The sequence below is a fragment of the Dipteris shenzhenensis genome, chromosome 6 (assembly GCF_047967505.1).
Source record: "Dipteris shenzhenensis isolate YYH24624 ecotype China chromosome 6, Dip_SZ_1.0, whole genome shotgun sequence".
In the NCBI taxonomy this organism is placed as follows: domain Eukaryota; kingdom Viridiplantae; phylum Streptophyta; class Polypodiopsida; order Gleicheniales; family Dipteridaceae; genus Dipteris; species Dipteris shenzhenensis.
Genome location: NC_141601.1, coordinates 54,808,385 through 54,827,566, shown reverse-complemented (window position 1 = coordinate 54,827,566; position 19,182 = coordinate 54,808,385). Strand labels below are relative to the sequence as shown.

Genomic DNA, 19,182 nt, shown 5'->3' with positions numbered 1-19,182 from the left:
CTTTTGTAACATTGAGAGGGGTATTGAGATTTAAAGTATCTTTGTCCATCCGTGACATGTTAAACTGATCTAGTTCAAGTCTAGTCCTAGCCCCAACTTTTGACACTATTAGAGCTTATCTTCTTGAGAGTCTTTGATCTACAATGGATGATAGGTAATGGATATTCTATCTCATTTTAATATTCTATATGAGGTTCTTCCTCTTTGTCATAATGCATCATTAGGGATGGATGAAGGATGGCTATTTGATGGTTCCTCTTACATTTATTATAAGGGGGAAAGGAAGTCGAGGCCTCAATCTATTAGAGCTCCATAGGCTTGAAGCTCCTGCTCCTCAATATATTATGGAATGGATTAAAACTTCTAGAGGTAAACAAGTAGTCCTAATAGGCTTTCCTCTCCACTACTCTCCCCTACACTTCCCAATGGCTGATCAAGGAGAGGATTCTTTGAGGATGAGGATGTTAAATACTTCTAGTTCGGTCATGACATCTCTACTTGAGTTCTTTCCTTTGAAGACTTTCTAGATATTTAAGATTGCTTGTCCTAGAGGCATCATATTTAATATCCTCAGTTCTTGTGCAGCATAAGAAGATCATTTGGCGAGCATTTGGCTCCCAATTACACTGGCTTGGGGGCCCCAAAGTCTTACTTTTGGATTGTTCCCTAACCCTAAACCCTAAATCCTAAGCCCTAAAGCCTAAATCCTAAACCCTTGTGTAGCAACTACTTCAATTGGGCAAGCTATCATAATTCTCGAGAAATGGGTTGATTGTGGCTATCACAGACATCCAATTCATGATTTCATCATCATTTGATATTTTTTTTTGTGGCACTTTTTAGTATGGTCTAATGTTGTGTAATACTCATCACAATACCTATATTTGCTTGACTTTGTCTTCCATGAGTCAAGATCAACCTTGATTTTCTATGATTCTAGATCAAGGTTTATCTTCTATTCTCTAATAAAGATGAACATTGAACACATTGCTTATGGCACAATCATGAATTAGGTGAGATGCTCTCATAAAAAATCTTCCCAAATGGCAACAAATTCTTTGGACTATTTGGGACACGCATTACTACAAAAGCTAGAGTGAAAGAAATCCCAATTTGTATCAATTTGTTACAAATGTGTTGAGAAGTAGTACCTTGGTTTGGTCAGCAAAAGCTTAATGTTAAAATCTATCTTCTCCAAGGTGTCCTACCTTGGTTTGGTCAACAAAAGCTTAATGTTAAAATATATCTTCGCCAAGGTGTCCTTCCCTATAGTTTATAAAGGTCTCCAAAAATCACATTGATTCCAACAACTCGATTGAGAAATCCATGTTATGGATTTCAATTTTTTACATCCAAAATGTTGGCATTCTTCCAATGGGTGGTGATCTTGACAATGGGCATGGAAGAATCCTTAAAAGTGGCGATGGAACATTGGGTCATCCCCCGCTACCCCTATCTTGATATGGAAATAAGACCAACAATGTCACTATTCTCCAAGGATGTCTTGCCTTTTGGTCTTGTGTGGATGAGCTAGCCATGGATGCTGGTGTCAAGATTCTATTATTATTTATTAAGGAAATTTTGATGTTTCTAGTCCTTCCATTATATATTCAATATTAAGAGGTGAAGCATTTGAAATTTCAATAAATGTTTCTTTCTTAGAGGCCACCTCCTCCTTTTCTCATTGTCTAGGTAGGTTATCTCAAATGCCATTTTCTTCATGTTAAGATCTAAATAGTCTCCTAGATCGGGCAAGGAAGACTATGAGGAAATTGAGGAGGTTGAAGTATCATTGGAACCCTCATTAGGTTCATGTTTTTAAATTACAACCCTTTTCTTCTTCTTTATGAAACTCCTCTTTGGGAATCGAGTAGACATTGGATTGACAAATTTGTTTGAAGAGTTATTATACTCCTTTTTTGAGCCAACTACGATCTAGATAAGACATTTAGATCCTTGGTCTTAGTTACATCTCCATTGCAAGAACTTTTAGTGTTATAAAGGGTTTATTTATGTGATGGTATTATGTTAAGAGCTAGCAAATAATCCTTGATTGGATATTCCATGCTATTAAGTCACCATGTGCTAGATAATAAACATTTATTAGATATTCCACACTACTTAGTACCATGTGCTAGAGAAGACCCTTTATTAAGTATGTCACTCTATATTATAAGAGCAAAAAAATTGGAAGATTCACCCTTGTATCTTGTATCTTAAGGCTTATGTGGGCCTACATTTGATAGTAGTACAAAAAGCTAAGCAACTTGAGACCATTGATGAGATAAAGGTGGTTGAGCCAGAGGATATTTTCTTTGATAGGTTTAAGAAAGTTATAGCCAACCACCAGCACTTGCACATGGTCAAGTTCAGGCATTAGACTACCATGAAGCACCATGGATTGATGATGTATTTTTCATAGTTATCCTCACCTCATTAAAATGGGATGTCATGGGTATCTATAGCCCATGGCATGGCTACATAGGTGGCAACACAATACAGCCCATATCAAGAAAGTAGAACAATTGGTGCAAAAGTGATAGTACCAAAAGTGGAGAAATTTGAGATCATAGAAATGAAATTTCTGGTTGAGAGCTTCAAGAAACACATCTAGCAAAAATAGAGACATAAAGTGATGCAATAGAGTCTCGAATAAAAAGTTTGATATTTATATGCCTTCCTATCCAACCTATGGATGTATAGACTAATAAAGCCTTGAAATTTTTTACAGACCTCAAAGTTGAGGGGGAAATCAACCTCAAAACATTCTAAGAGAACATCTACTTGAAATTCCAACCAAGTGGTATGGAAGATTGACTCCTTAAGCCTTTTCGTACCATCAAGACCAATTATGATGTTTCACACATCTTATAAATTATGATGTTTCACAGCTCATATCCAAAAGATGTCATTGTATTTGTGCTCCAAAAAGAAAAAGTAACCGGTTTTTTGAGCTCTACGTACTTGTCAAGTCAGTTTTGTTGAATGCAATTCAACACTGCCAGATTTGAAAGTTTCTTCAACTGGTAAGATCTTTGCAATGTCAATACGCACCCCAACTGTTGAGAAGTTCACTAGGGAAGGATTCCACACCTGGTCTACACAAATGAGGTACCTCCTGATGCATCAGAAGCTTTGGAAGACTGTAAAAGAAGACATATCCACTGCACAAAATGAAGCCTGGAAGGGAAAAGACAAAGCAGCACTATCAGTCATTAGCTTGCACTTGGGTCCAAACATAATTCATCATATAGAGTCTAAGGATCTTTGCAATGTCAAGATGCACCCCAACTGTTGAGAAGTTCACTAGGGAAGGATTCCACACCTGGTCTACAGAAATGAGGTATCTCCTGATGCATCAGAAGCTTTGGAGGACTGTAAAAGAAGACATACCCACTGCACAAAATGAAGCCTGGAAGGGAAAAGATGAAGCAGCACTATCACTCATTGGCTTGCACTTGGGTCCAAACATAATTCATCATATAGAGTCTAAGGATCATGCCAAAGATGCATGGGATGAGTTCAACATAGTGTTGGTGCAAAAACCAGAAACCAAGAAATTCATCTTAAGATTGAATTCTATGGTTTGCACATGAGCTTCATTGAATCCATGACACAATTTGTCAACAAGATCAAAAGCATTATGACCCAACTAGAAGGCATAAATGCAAAAGTAGGAGAAAAGGATGCACTTGCAATCCTCCTTAAAAGCATGGCTGAAGAGTACAGCGCACTCACAACCACTGTGAAGAATCTTCCAGATCCAAAGTTTGAGGAATGTGTATCCTCTCTTCTTGAGAAAGAAAGAGAGTTGAAGGCATCAACATCGACATCTACATCAACATGCAACATCAATCTTGAAGAACAAGCATTGTTCAACAAAGCATCAATGAAATATGCTACAATTGCAGAAGGATGGGTCACTATCACAGTGACTGCAAACTAAAGAACAAAGTTAAGTGTCACCATTGCAAGAAGTTGGGACACAAGGAAGAAGATTGCAGATTGAAGAACCAGTAGGTCAACTATGTGGAGTCATCATCAAGCCATGAGCAAAATGATAACAACAATGTGTATTGAGAAGCAAAAGCCTTTCCACCTTTAGCCTATGTTCTTGTAATCAAACCTGACCACTTGCAAGTAGCCATGCAAGCACTCAGGGGAGGTATTGACATGTAAAAGCCACACTTGACCACCTTAAGTAGCAAGGTATTCACTAAGGGGAAGTGATGGATTTGTAACTCACATCGGACCACCTTGCAGTAGTCAATGGATCATAAGGGGAGGTGTTGAGATATGCTGCCATAATTAGAGGCAAAGGTATGGTGTATTAATGTATTAAAGTAGCCACCCTAGGATGTGGACTACATGATGTGAAGATGTGGATCAAGGACATCCACAAGGAGAGATTTGTTCAAGAGGATCCCACAAGTGTTGACTATTCAAAAGGCTCTCTCTATATAAGAAGCCTATCTCTTGTATTGCAACAACACATTGGAATACATTGAGTGTTGTCTACCTTATGTCTCTTTCATGGTTCTTCAATCCTCCTTGATCATCTTGCTCTTCATGTATATAGATTAGGAGAGCTTGGTCCCTCACTTTCACATATACTTGGTGGATTGAATCTCTTATCCTTTAGTATTGAGTATGTCATTTTATGCTTTCCAATAACCCTTGATTGGGAGTGCTCTCTCTCTCTCTCTCTCTCTCTCTCTCTCTCTCTCTCTCTCTCTCTCTCTCTCTCATGCATGGATACATGCGTGCACAATGCATGTAGGCACACACATCCAAACCCATCCACCCACACCACAAATCCACATAGACATGCTCATGCACACACGCACACACATATGCATGCTTGTGTATGCATCACACACATGCACACATTGTGTACGTGTGTGCATGGATGCCCACACGCATACACACGCATGTGCACATGGGTGCATGCACATGCGCACACACGCGTGCGCGCGCACAGAGAGAGAGAGAGGGGGGGGAAGCATTGGCACATGCATGCATGCATATGCACATCGACACATGCACCCACATGCACATATTGTTTACATGAAGGCATACAATGGATGATGTGCATGTTTTTGAAGATACCAATAACATTGTGCTCTTTGTTATTTTTGAGGTGTGCTCCATAGGTCGCGCATGATATTGTATTGATTATGTGCCCTACTTCTCATTAGATTCATAGGGTGCGCCACAACATGTGTAAAAGTTACACTTTATGTCCTCCCCTCAAGACCCATAAGGCAATATGAAGATGCAGATTACTTCCACAAGCATACAACTCTATTATGCTCCCAACATATGCATGAGATATTGCCACATATAGTCGATAATATTAAAGAAGGAAAATTCAATTATTGGGTAGGGAGTGTCGATTTCAAAGGTTTGATTATACCTCAACAATATTTCATATTTATTATCCCAATTGTATTTCATATCGATGATAGCTTTGTAAGAATATAGCCACAAAGTTAGGATGAATGGTGTTTGGAAAATGCATGAGAAGAGCTTATATAAAATTATTCAAACTTTATCATATTAAACACGTGTTTCTAGAGTATTGGACTCAGTAGCTACAAGCTTGCAAGTGAATGAGACTTTAATGTTTTGGAAGGTTTATCAACCTCATAATATTTCTTTCCTGGTGATAGTATGAGTATTTAACTAATTATAGAAGTAAGTCTTTGTGGATTGTGCAATATGCTTAGTCTAAACTTTAGTGGCCTTTATTTTAAGATTCCATTCAAATTTGCAACCTTGGGAATAGATATCATCGACTAAGCCTATATCATTGATTATGGTTACAAGGTGGCTTCTATACATTGAACTAGTGAATTTGTTTCAAGTCTTATCCAAGTGCCCTTGATATAAGACAATTTTTGAAAAACTTAAAAAATAGAAATCTTGGTTCATGTGACAATACTCATATCTAGCTCTAAATCTTCCTTGGAAAGTAAAATACAATTTACACTTGTTAATGCTATCTTAGAGTCGTGCAGAGCACTTGCATAAAGTGTTCAAGTTAAGGAGACCACAAGTGGTTATATATCATAAACCATCTTGCATTTTGGGTAGACTGCACGTGAAGGAGCTAGAAATGTTTGAAAGTTGAAAATCCCAAAATTTGTTTCCCTTTGAAAGACTATTCAAGTTGTTTTCCTCAAACATATGGACAATATCCTATAGTGAATGTTTGGTTTGAAATATGGGATTCAAGACGCTCGTGGGAGTGGTACAAAAGCAAACTTTACTCCTACTGGTGTCGATAAGGCTTTTTCTCACCTCTATTTCGTACTTGCTCTAGAGACTAACTTGCTAAAGTAGGTTGCTAGTTTTTTGCAAGTTGTAGGAGGATTGTTGCCAAGTAAATCCCTAACTTCTAGGATTGTTGCCATGTGAACCCCTAACTTCTTTTGGGGCTTCCTTGACATGGTTCAAGATAAGATCTATAGTAGTACATACAATGTTTGTGAGAAAAGAATGGATAAAGCAACCCTTGAATCTTTTGTCACGTATCTCCATTTTGGCGGTGATTAATTTAGCTTTTTGCAGCTCTTAATGCTGGAGGGGAGTTACTGGGGTCGCGTGAAGCAAGGTGAGACGCATTGTCAAGAGTTCTTAAAAATTAAAGACGAGCTAATAAAATACCAAAACTGCGAGTCCCGAAACAGGAGCTCAGCAGGCCGCAAGTTAATGCAGAGTTAAAAGCGGGTCAGCGAAGAGATAGTGAGTCTCATCGTATTCATATACGGGCGGGTAGAGCCAATGTATTCTAATAGTAGGCGTATGGGGGGCGGCATAATGGCATGGGGTACGGCGGGTGGTGGATGATGGGGCGGCGGCCGTTATGATGGGGCGTGGGATGCGCATGCAAAGTGCATGCGTGGAAGCGTGTTGGATACGCCACATGGGCCTTTCAAAACCCACCCCTGGGCCACCCTTAAAGCTAAACGTCAATCAAATCTTTCCAAATATTTCAACCAAGGAGCTCTATTTAGGATACGGACCTTTTCCTCAAACCTCGCTTCACCAGCAAGGGAAACACACCCAACTAAAACTCCTAACCTTTATTTTCGTTTTCAACATAAAGAATACTTTCTTGTATACCCCAATGTATTTGGCTCCACTCTCCACCTTACAGTAAGGCTCATTTCCCCACCCTCCATGCCCCACCACATCATTGGCTTTTCCCCAAAGTTTTGCTCCCCTATACACAACCAAGACCACTTTTGTTTGTATACTGCATATGAAATTGTTTTTTTGTTACGGAGCCACTCACAGCACCACCCCTCTATTTAAGGGGGGCCATATCCATTCATTGCTTGTAAAGATTACAACTCCTTAACACCCATAATTTCTTCTTCCTTTCTTGGTGGGACAAGGTGATAGGAAGTTGCATGATTATTTCTTCTTCCTTCAGCATTCTAGGCCACCCACATCATGGAATTAACAAGCTGGCGATGGGACAAGATCGTGCCGTGTGATTTTTGGCACAAATGCACACCAAAGAGATCTTTCCAAGGGGGTCTTTCCATGAAATCAGTATGCATAATTCTCTAGCATAATTGATAAAGCTATCATCTATAGTTAAAAAGTCAAATTACATGCTCCTTTCTTCAATCTAAATGTAAACATGACCACGTTGAAAAAATGGAAAGAAGGGCATCCAGAAAATAATTTTGAGTGTTTCATATCCTTCATCACATTCTTATGGACGTAATCCATACACCAACATTAATTAGCTAAAAGACCAAGCTTCTTTTTTTCAGTGGATTTCTAAGCTTTTGCTCTTAAAATCGTATAAAGATCCTATATCTTTCACACAGGGGTTAAATTCACTAGGTGAAAGCATATTCTGAGTAGTTTAGCTTCATGTTTCTAATCCTAAGAACTAGGGTCAATGCACAAGCACCTAAATATTAGGGCCCAAATCAGCTTATGTACATGAAAGTCGTGCCAGTACTAGCAAAGGACCTGAAGAAGGACACCTTAAGTGCTCCAATGCAAGGTGGGCTAATCCCTGATCTAAAGGTAGTCAACAATTGCTCTTGAGCTATCAAGTGGGCATTTTTGTGTAGGTGTGTCAAGATGGCTACAATTTTCTTACAAGGAATTAGTCACCATGAGGGGGTTTAGATGCCCTACACAATACCAAGTACCACCATAGAACTAGTCAAACTTGATGATGTCAACCAAATCGACCTTCCTTGTCCATAAATTTGCACGTGAGCCTAGGCTCGCAATAGTTAGTACGTGTGCAATTGCTCTTAGAGAAGCCCTCTCCTAAAATGTATGGGGTGAAAAGGATTGCATCAATCCCTTTTGTCCCCCATCATCGTGCTGGATATAGTCTAAATCACTTCTTTTCTTTACCCAATATCGATCGTTGTAAATTTACAACATATCCTTGGGTCAATTGCTTTGTTAAGAACCATGTAACATGTATGAGTAAGCCCATATTTAAAAAACATGGGAGGTGTACTATTAAGAAACCCTACATACGATAGATGTTCAAGGGGAATTTAGAAAACCACATGATTTGTAAATTTTGCATGGATAAAAATACCCTTTTTCTATATAAACTTACACTTTTTTTAAAAAAAAGTCCACTAAAAAGCCCCATATATTGTTGTAAATTTATCTTAAATTTTAAGTAAAACAACCCTTACATTTGAACCCATGTGGTATGCTTACCTATTTCTCAGTGAACCCTTCGGGAATTTAAAACATGCCACATAGAACAACCTATGAATTTTCCTAAAACTCATAATACTAGGATTCTTTTTGCAATCCAAGTTTACACACTGACATAAATTTAGTCCTAAGTTCCAGTTAGTATCCTCTTAAGACCTCAATATACAAGCCACATCTTTAAATTTTCCATGTTTATAAGTGCTTTTCTCTTTCCAAGAGAGATATTTCTTCTGTTTAATCTCTTCAATGTAATTATACTAGAATAGACATAATATTGAAAGTCAAGTTGTCAAAATAGACATACTACCAAATAATGTGCAACTTTACATGCTAGAAATATTTTCAGCATTCTAAACATGGCCTACAAGATATATATACATCTTAAGATTTATACCATAGCTGAAGTCCATCAAGGTGCCATCCTTATGGAAACATTGGTTCTTTCACGAGGGATCCCTTCCCTCTACCACCATTTCAAATGTCTTGTTTTAAAATTCCTTTGAGAATATATATTTGAAAGGCATACCCACTGGGCATTCGCTATTTGAGAACCCCATTATAGCACGTGCATTCAATAGACACCCTATGTACAAATTCTTATAAACTATATACATCCCTTGGCTTTGATATTATAAATTTAACCCTTCTATAGTGAACTTTTCACTTTTAAAAAATCCCTTGTGTATGTATAAATTGTGTAACTCCCCAAGAAAATAAAATCGCTTCCATAAACATATGCGATATTTCACTCCCAAGGCATGCTCACATTCTAATTCATCCAAACTATTATGATATGAAGGATCTTTCTTCACTGAATGAAAAAGAAAATGTTCACCTAGATTTGGAACATTGGAATCACTCTTAGTGATCCACAAAGTCAGAACCTACACCTCCATCATGGATAGCAGGGACAACCATCGTGAAATCCCTCCAACATCATCAATTACCACCAATGATTGATATAGTCCAATGTGTAGGAGTATTACTTTACATGACTTATGCACCAAGTTTGTGTTAGCATTGTTGAGGTAAGGGCTAGACTCGTCCATGATTAAGGCCAATATTTAAAGACAATAGCACATACTGTAGAAATACAAAGATTGGTTCATATCCTAAATATTGTAAGTGCTAAACAGCTTACAAGAAAAAGGGGTGACATGGATACAATGATAATTGGGACAAAAATATCCTTTACAAATGGGAAATCATTTCATATTTATTACTGTTTTCATATTAAGAAAATGTTATTTCATATGGATCTTTGTTTTAATAATTACTTCTTGGATTTACAATTGCCATTGGCTTCTTAGATTGCTAATTCACCATTGGTTGACCAAATGCACCAATTCGTATCCATAAAGGGTTTGACTTTTCATTTGATACATCACTCTCCAAATCTGTTGTCCCATTATCTATGTCCACTCTGCCTTCATAATCTCATTTTACAACAACATAGCTTCTAGCTTTGTATAGCTCTATACACATTATACAATTTACATGGTAGCTTGAAGCTTAAAGATTAACACAATCTGAGAGGATTGGCATCATGTTTAGTTTAGTCTCCCATGAATGTTACATTCTTGCGTGACAGATAACTCTCTAATTCCAACATGCATCACATATTTTGTAGTCATCAAGGTCATCAAAGATTCACATGTGATATGAGATAGCATAATATAGTAGAAATTCCAAAACATAAATCACAAAAACATCAATGTATCATCAAAATTCAATAGCATGAGATGACTAAAAGAAAGCAAGCAAGGGCTGAATATCTTGCATTTAGCAAGGGAAAATGCATTGGTGCAAAATTTATGAGTTCCACCATACATGCATATATTTTCTTGTGTATTTCATGCTTGACTCACTAATATATTTCTTTTATATAGTAGATGAAAGATACAAGCAAGATCCTCTAATTGATCATCAAAGAAAGAGATAAGAGAGGGGACTATAATTGGTTAACAATATTCACTAGTTTATGAGTAGTATAGAAAGAACCAAGCAATAAATTTCATTGCATGAAGACTCCTTCCCTAAGGAAACTAGATTGGTGCTTAAATGCTTGTTAATAATATCAATGTAGTTACACTTTTCAAAGAGCACAACATTGATTTCAAATGGACATAGTACAATGATATGTACTGTGAAGTTCAATATCAAAATTCATGAGTACTTTTCAATATGCTTATCTAGGAAGAAAGGCTACATTAGACATGTAAGTATGGATTTAACTAGTTAGGAAAAGGGAAGATTTTTAGATGTTTGGAAGGCCATCATGCTTAGATGTCAACCCCCAAAAATGATAGAGTGCCTCGGATTCAATCTAAACTAGTTGTCATTAAGTCTATATTGATGGACTTCACCAGTCCCATTTGTATTAGATAAAACTTGGATGAAGGACAGTGGTTATGATTTGAGTGGGCTTCAAATGGACTCATCATCAGCATCAAAATCCATCCTCAATCCCATGGGAGGGAGTCATAAGTCTTAAAGATAACAATAAGGCCGAGTTTTTGAGATTGAAGAGAAAATAAGTGCCCATTCTAGGGAGAATAGGCTTGTCAATGAGTTTTACAAGCTATTTTCATTAGTCCTAAATACCTTTGACTTTAGGAATGAAAGCCTATAGAATGGTGAGATTCCTCCCCTAGTGGAATAATTGAACTATTTCTTGAGGGTCGTCCTTAGAATGATGTAAAAATTAAAGCTATTGTAGGAGTCATCTTTTTACTTCATGTTCTGCTAGTTACATGCTAATCCAGAATCCTATGGGATTTGATTTTCATAGACGACTACTTTATATGCTTTGGTAGAATTGTAATTTTGATTTTCTAAACTATTAAGGTTCTTGACCATAGAGTAAAGATTTCATGAGTTAAGATTGTTGTAAAACACAATCATTTTTCTTGCTCCAAAAAAGAGTTGCAATGGATTGACAAATAGGTTGAGCTATATTATTAAAAAGGCATTGCCATATGTTCATAAGATCCACAAATGGGATGTGTCATTGATATATGTGCTTAGTACCTCTAACAACACTACTTAGGGAATGTATAACTTATGTCTGTGCTTGCCACCTATAACAAGGCTGACATTTAATATATGCATTCTTTCCACCTATTCAAATACAGAGAAGATTTGTCCAATAGCAAAGTTCCTTCAAGATGAGTTCAATTGTATATGTCAAAATGTAGCCGTTCACCCTTCCAAAGATTGAGCTATTGAAAAGGAAATGCATCAAGTGCAAGATTACAAAGGGAAAAAATAGATTAGAAATAATGGGAATTTTAGAAAAATTTATAGAAATATGAGGTGCTGGAAAGGCGACATACTAATGTTCTCTTACATGGAAGATAATGACCACAACTCAAATCTTTTGCATCTAATAAATTTTCTCCAAAGTCATAAGGTTTTGCCTTGGTAGGAAGTGGCTAAGGACAATAAGACGACATATTGGCAAACAAAAGCCATTGTCAACTTGTAAATGGGCATACTTGACAAGGCAAACAATTTTCAAAGTGTGATTTTGCATTATCATCACAAAGCAAGCACTTGCATTTGCGTACGTGTATGCCTGCGCACGTGCATGTGCACACATTTTTGTTTCCTTTCCTAAAAATTTATGCCCGAAAGAAACAAATTGAAGGCCGTTGTGAAGTTGAGAGTGGGTTCACTCAAATACATGACAAATGAAATTTGTAAAAGATGGTAACTTCTAAGCTCTGATTTTCAACTTCTAAGAGGACCTTCCAATTTCGCTGCTGAGAACAAGGAGGTTGCCCAGTGAGCAAGGGAGGCTACGGTCTTTGTGTATCCACCTGTGTCTATTGCTAAGGCTCTAGTCCAAGCTAAACCAAGCCTTAAAGGCTTCTAACACAGTAGACTGCTGGCTATTGAAGGTCAACTCCAGGTAGCTCTAAGCTGGATAGGCTTGAGGAGTCCTTGAAATGCGAACACGTTTGGAGTGACCTGCTCTTCCAGTCCAGCAACCCAAGGCTGGGCAAGAGATAGGGATTTTCACAAAGCTAGACTAGAAGGCAAATGTTGAATCTAGTAGCAGGTAGTTCAGCAGTCCACCATCATGGGGACATGATCGCAAGCTGCTAGTGGGGCTCACTAGCATACGGGGGGAAGCCCTTTATAGTGTGCAGAAGCACAAGATGTGTTAAGAGGCAGTTCCCACTCAGTGCTTTCCGAGCGGGAATACCATGAAAGGCCAAGGTTGGCCTTGTTCTCACTCGCCACCCTCTAAATGTAGGGGCCAAACCTTGGCATCTCTACACCCCAGAGCAGACAGCAGACAGAGGAAAGGCCTCTCCACCAGGGCATTAAGGGGCCAAGCTTCCATATAGCCAATGTCCTGCAGCCAACTCAGGTTTTTCCTTGTCAGTTGCACGTTCGGTTGCAGTTTACGTTGCAAGTGTTTCTGATTGGGTGGAGCGTTGCAATTCGTGGGAACGTTTTTTCTCAAATGCCAAAAAATGCCGACGAACGCTGCGTTAGCGTTCCACAGCATCAAGCGGGAACAAGCTCTTAAGTACTGGTCCTTGATCCTTTTAGAATAGGAATCTAGGAAAGGTTTATTCTATTCCACGTTGGCCTGATGATATTGGGAAATTTTCCTCAAGAGCCTGGGACGTCGGAGCGTTGCACCAAGAAGAGGTCTTAAACCATCGTAGGAAGAGAAGTGGAACTTGGAGTAGTAGTGGGAAATCAGCGACTGTTTTAGCTGCAGGTCGCAGGGTTTAGATCCTTTACCGACACACTCTATCTTCCCACATGGACCAGCTTAAGCTCAATGACGACTATCAACAATTGTAGTCCAATGTCGATTTTGGGCAGTTGATCTCCAAAGTTACCAGCTTCTTTAGTGGCTGGCGTTGACAATTATCTTATGCCTCCTCCATTCGGGTGCTTCAACGAATTGAGAGGCGAGCATATGTCGGGGGCTGAAGCTGGCTGTTGCTCTTCATGCGAGCATCGATGTTACAGCTTACTTCTCTGAAGTCACGAAGGCCAGTTGTACAGGGCGAGAGAGAACTAGACCTCTAAAACATTTCGTCCTCGGTCTGTATAAATCGCAGGAATTGTGCTCGAAGGCTCAGTGAGTTGGACATCCTTTCGCCCCTCTAAATTTTTCTGATGCATCAAATCCTGGATTGTGTGCATTGCTTATTTATTCCATGTTTGGTAACGACACTGGTTCCCCCTTTATTGCTTAAGTGAAAGTTGTGAGAATGGTTTTTTGTAGTGACGAGATCAATAAAAGGTCTTGGATAGAAAACAAGAGCACTTAGGGTGTTATACGACCTTGGACTGACAAGTATTAAGTCATACGGCTTGAACATGGACGAGGATTCAGACTCATAGAGTGCCCGATGGCATTGGACTATTAAAAAAACCAAATGTCTATAATATGGTGTTTTGAGACCAAAAATTCTAGGACTCAGAGCATCCTATGTTTACAATAGAGCATACTTAGTCTAGCTTATGATATTGTGACATACATTTGTTTACCTGTGAGAACGTTTGAGTAGGAAAGTTCCCCGGTTTGCAGGTACAAGTCAGAGCCCTACTGGTCGGAATCAGGTATAGCTCTCCCCTTCGGCAGAAATAATAGTGATAAATGGAAGCGGGGTTAGGAAAAACGCAGCAAATTTAAGGGCCTGAGACTGTTGTTGGAGGTATGGAAAGATATTGTGACAAGCTTACGATGACTACTTATAGACACGATCACTCGGAAATTGGGTGATCCCAGGTTCTTACAACTAAGGGTTTTCAATTTTGTAAGGGCCTGAGCCTGTTGTTGGAGGTATGGAAAGATCATGTGACAAAGCTTACGATGGGCACTTTCAATGGATAGATTGCACTCTACTTATAGACATGATCACTCGGAAATTGGGTGATCCCAGGCTCGTACAACGAAGGGTTTTCAACTTTGTATCTCTCGTGAAACTTATACCTACATTCTTTGTTTTAAGAGTTTTATTGATCACGAGCTGGATTCTTCTCTCTATTGGCCTTCGTCGCATCAGGACAAGAAAATTAAGGGGTTTTCACGGGGTTGATATAGGCTCTCTCTCTCTCTCAATCAATGCCATTCCACCATGGTCTGGGCTGGAGGATTTTCTCCAGAGGCTTCACTCAACTTTTAGCTATCCAAAACAGCTGGTGTGGGCGCCTAACAATTCTTCTGCCCGGGAGCACAATTGTGATGGGGAGCCTACAGCAAATCAAGAATAGTACTCTTTCGAAAGGATTGCTTCTGTTGCCAGAGCAGAAGGAACTCTTGCTGAGTGTTGATCTCAAAGGGAGACTTCGAAATGTCTGACTCAAAAGGGACTCTTCTAAATTTGGAGTTGGGTAATTGCTTTAGTGTGAAATGAGAAAAGTGTGCATAATAAATTTGCCTGAGCCTCAGTCCAAAATCCCAGCTGGGATTGACTTGCCAACGATAGAGAAACCCCACATCCCCACTGTTAAAAATAACTCCGTCATTACCGAAGTAACTCTTAACAATATAGAGAAACCCCACATCCCCACTGTTGAGAGTTACTCCGTCATTACTGGGTCTGTTCTCTCAATAGTCATACCTTCGACTGTGCCTGTGCTGTATGACACAGGTTGCTGGCATAAGTTTGTGCTTTTACGTGTAAAAGTACTGCATATATATAGGTGCGATAATTTATCATCGAATTTTAACAACTCCCTACAAAGAACATATAGGGTTGTGTTATGTACAGATCGAGGTACCAGTTGCAATTTTTTTAATGTTTAAAAATGTTGACCTCCCTCCCTCAACTTCATGCTCACATGAAAATTAACTTACCTTACATCTTGTCAGAGAGAGTTTACCAATTGAAAAACCTGGGTTCACCAGCATTTAGTACATAATCAGATATTATTGTGAGTAATCTGTGAATCTCTACAGCCTTGACCACTTAATGAGCAAATACAATATATTCTCAACCAGGATTAGGACAGGTTCCCACCATTACCCACCCTCACCCCTGCCTTTTCCCATACAGAAAGTGTATGAGTCAACAGCCATAACCTTGACTTCAATTAGAAAACACTTAAATCATCTCTTAAGATTTTTCCAAACAGATAACAGCAAAATATAGAGGCTCGCATGTGAACAGCCATTGCTCACAGAGAATTAAGCCTAATCGAAATTATAGCAAGGGCACATGACCAGTGTAAATATCTAATTTTGAAAAGCCTAGCAGGAATCAGTCGAATACCTTCACATATATTCAATAATTTGTAGGACTCCCTTAGAATCGAGTACAAATCATACCTAGACACTCATCATAGCTATTGCCTCTCATTAGAGAGCCTAATAAATATCATGCAAAATTGTTCCTTCTCAGGACTATGCCAGAGGCAGCTCACTGTGGAGTATTGCCTGCTGCATAATAAATAAAGAATTGAAGAAGGGAAACCAGACTAATATCACACCACCATATACTTGGATCCTCTCTACCCTCACATCTCCTACACTCAGTACAAAATTACCAGACACCTGGAAGGCTCAATAGCATTGAAAATCCAGGCATCCAGTGAACTTAGCTGTTCACACTCGTAAGTCTTCAAACACAGAACCACTCCTCGCTTATAAGAACTCATTTGGTGTTGCACTCAGTAAAGCCGTGACCAAGATTAACCCTTGGACTTTGTATCGTGTAGATGAGATTCGGAATCAAAACCGACGGAAATCAGGCCTGTGCTGTCTAATGCCTCAGCAGTTGCAAACACCCGCATTGATGGTGATGCAATTGCTGCTGGCTCTGCAACCAGAGAAGCTGAAGCAGCCAGAAGATAGATCGCAGGCCACAGGTCTGATGTATCATACAGCACACATTTCAGGAACATTGATCCACGCTAGAGCCTCCGAGTCAAAATCAAAATTCATGTCCGTGAAGTCCCCACCATCTGTGAGTAAGTCATCCAGAGGATCCAATAGATGGGGGACATCTCGCCCCGCCTCACTGTTCCCAGAACACTCAAAACTGAAAATCTGACCAAACTCCACAAAATACGGCGATTCCTCAAGGAAGGAAGGGGAGGGTATGGTAGCGTCAGTGACCAAATCAGGCTTTGCACCAGGGATCAGTTGCTGGAAGGATTCCTCCGCAACATTCACATGAGTGGTCTTCGAAATATCAACGACACTCTCAGCAGCACTAGTCTCCAAAGAGGACACCGTATCAGAGGCACCCTCATCACTGGTAGCATCGGAAGTAGCTTTATCTGCAAAGAAAGTACATCAAAGATGAGAGCCAGCAAATAAGACCGTTGTACTCGCAAAACACCATGGCATGGGAGCTTGCAACGAAGCTGAAACAAAGCATTACCTGAGACTGGTAAGGTGGGAGAGTCGCAATCTTCAGAGACCGTATTCTCTAGAACTGAAGAAGGTGAATTCATCAAAAAGCACTCCTCCATGGACTCAAAATCTGTGCAGAATGGAACAAGCTCATTCTTATCGTCTGCCATGCAAACGCTTGAGCCCGTGTCATTAGTGGAGCAAAGGAGATCATCATACGGGGAGCATTCCCAAAGGAAATCCTTCTCGAATGAACTACTATCCTCAGTCTCCACAGATCCTTTAGCTGCTGAGCTCGTCAACGAATAGCTGCGCGACCCTCCTGGGGAAGTTTGTAGAAGACCGAAGCTCCGATGGGTCCGGGAACTAGTAGAAAAGTTCGTGTTGGTATGAGGTCCCCTAATCTGCCTCGCTGCTTCGTCATAAGCTTTAGCAGCTTCCTCAGGAGTATCGTAGGTGCCAAGCCACAGTCTCACACCTTTGGAGGGATCTCGAATTTCTGCAGCCCATTTTCCCCACCTTCGCTGTCTCACCCCTCTATACTTGCAAGACTTGGCATCTACTTTCCGAGAGAGGGGAGATTTCAGCCTTGACTCGATGGACTTCCACTTCTTGGAAGCCTTCTTTGAAGAGTGGCCGTTTCCAGTCTTCCTTTTCCTCGGCCATGATTTACTGCCGCACTTGGACGAGGGATCCCTTAAAAAAGACTGAGAGGTGGCATGGCTCTCAACGAGCGGAGACGTGAGGGGAGTAAAGAGGCCTGGCTGTGAGTCATCCTCGCTTTCAGATAACGGTAAGGAGCATTCGGGCGGGATTAGTATTTCCCTTACAAGCCTTTTGGGAGAGAAGTTTTCATCCTCGTCACTCGATGAATCTGTAGCATCAGGATCGGTACAGATAACTCGAACTTTCCTCGTACAGAACTGCTGCGGTTTGACATCTTCATCCGTGTCCTCGGGGGAGGGGGAACCCTTTGCCATCTTGAGCTTCCTCACAGATTTGGCCAGGAAGATCGAAGACCTCGAAGAGCTGTGAGGAACTGGCATTATCCTTGTATTGGAGGCTCCCAGACTGATGACGGAAGTGAAAGGAAGCCGGTGCGGGAGGCGCTCCAGAGCTAGGGAAACTGGAAGGCAAGGAAAACGTTACTGGAGCGATAACCTTACATTTCAACAGAGATGGGAGAGTCAAAGCTCACTACAAGCGGAGTCGAGACGCAAGGTGGATCGGCGAATCAAGAGTAGGAAACTTCCAAGAATAAGAATCGAGGCAGAGCGAGGCGAATCCGAGGAGGGAGCAAGAACCCACTTTGAGGCAACATCCGGAGGAGGAGGATGGGAGGGAAAGAGGGACTTACTGTGGGGGGTATAGCTGCAGGCGGGGAGCAGCGACAAAGATCGAAGGCCATGCAGGGACGGCAACTGGAAAGGGAGGGAGGGGGAGCCGGCCGAAGAGGCAAGGGAGATGAGGAAGGGCAGGGGGAGTAAGAAGAAGAGGAGGAGGAGCAGGGGAGGAGAAGGAAAGCAGAGACATAAACCGAAGTGGAGGTGGAAGGGGCGTACAAGTAGTACCTGTGAAACAGGGAAAAGGGGTGAGAAATCCACAGCCAGCAAGGTCAATGAAGAGGCAGAGGGGAAGGGGCCACAGAGCAACGATGAAGACGTTGAACAACAGAAGAAGAAGCAGAGCAGAGCAGAGCAGAGGAGGCTCCACAGAAGAGCAGAGAGAGCCGTGCTGGGAGAGGAAGCTAGCTTTGCTTTGCTCTGCTTTGCTTGGGTTGCTTGAAGGAGAGGTTTTGGGAATGGGCCAGAGAGAAAGATGATGGAGATGGGCGTGGGGTTTTAGATGCAAGGCAAGGTGCAAATTTTGGGCAAAACGTAGGCAAGGGGTTTAAGGACTAGTAGTAGTAGTAGTAGTAGTCGTTGCTCTGTGGCCTGTGCGTAGTTGGTGGCACGCACTAACGCCACGACTTATAGCAACCCAACCCTGTTCCCTAACCAGAGTATCAAAAAAGTCCAACCCCCGCTAACTAATGGGCCGCCTCGCCGCTTTTGTTCCAATAAAGACGACAGTACCGTACATATACCGTATTCGTATTCGTATTCGTACCTCACACCGTATCCGACCGCTTGCAC

The 19,182-nt window shown here is 40.5% G+C and overlaps 1 protein-coding gene across 1 annotated transcript; it reads right to left on the bottom strand.

Moving 5' to 3' along the window:
* Positions 1 to 15,944: 15,944 nt before the first annotated feature.
* Positions 15,945 to 18,847, bottom strand: LOC147901365 (uncharacterized). Its single transcript, XM_087375829.1, has 3 exons — positions 18,405 to 18,847; positions 17,076 to 18,173; positions 15,945 to 16,971 (listed from the first exon to the last, which is right to left on the bottom strand). The coding sequence occupies exons 2-3, from the start codon at positions 18,091 to 18,093 to the stop codon at positions 16,568 to 16,570; spliced, it is 1,422 nt and encodes a 473-aa protein (XP_087231955.1). The 5' UTR covers positions 18,094 to 18,173; positions 18,405 to 18,847; the 3' UTR covers positions 15,945 to 16,567.
* Positions 18,848 to 19,182: the final 335 nt, after the last annotated feature.

Excerpts from the sequence above, each read along its gene's own strand:
- LOC147901365 (XM_087375829.1), bottom strand. The coding sequence starts at position 18,093 with ATGCCAGTTCCTCACAGCTCTTCGAGGTCTTCGATCTTCCTGGCCAAA. Across the intron at positions 16,972-17,075 it reads TCCCACCTTACCAGTCTCAG|ATAAAGCTACTTCCGATGCT; the intron begins GTAATGCTTTGT and ends CTTTCTTTGCAG.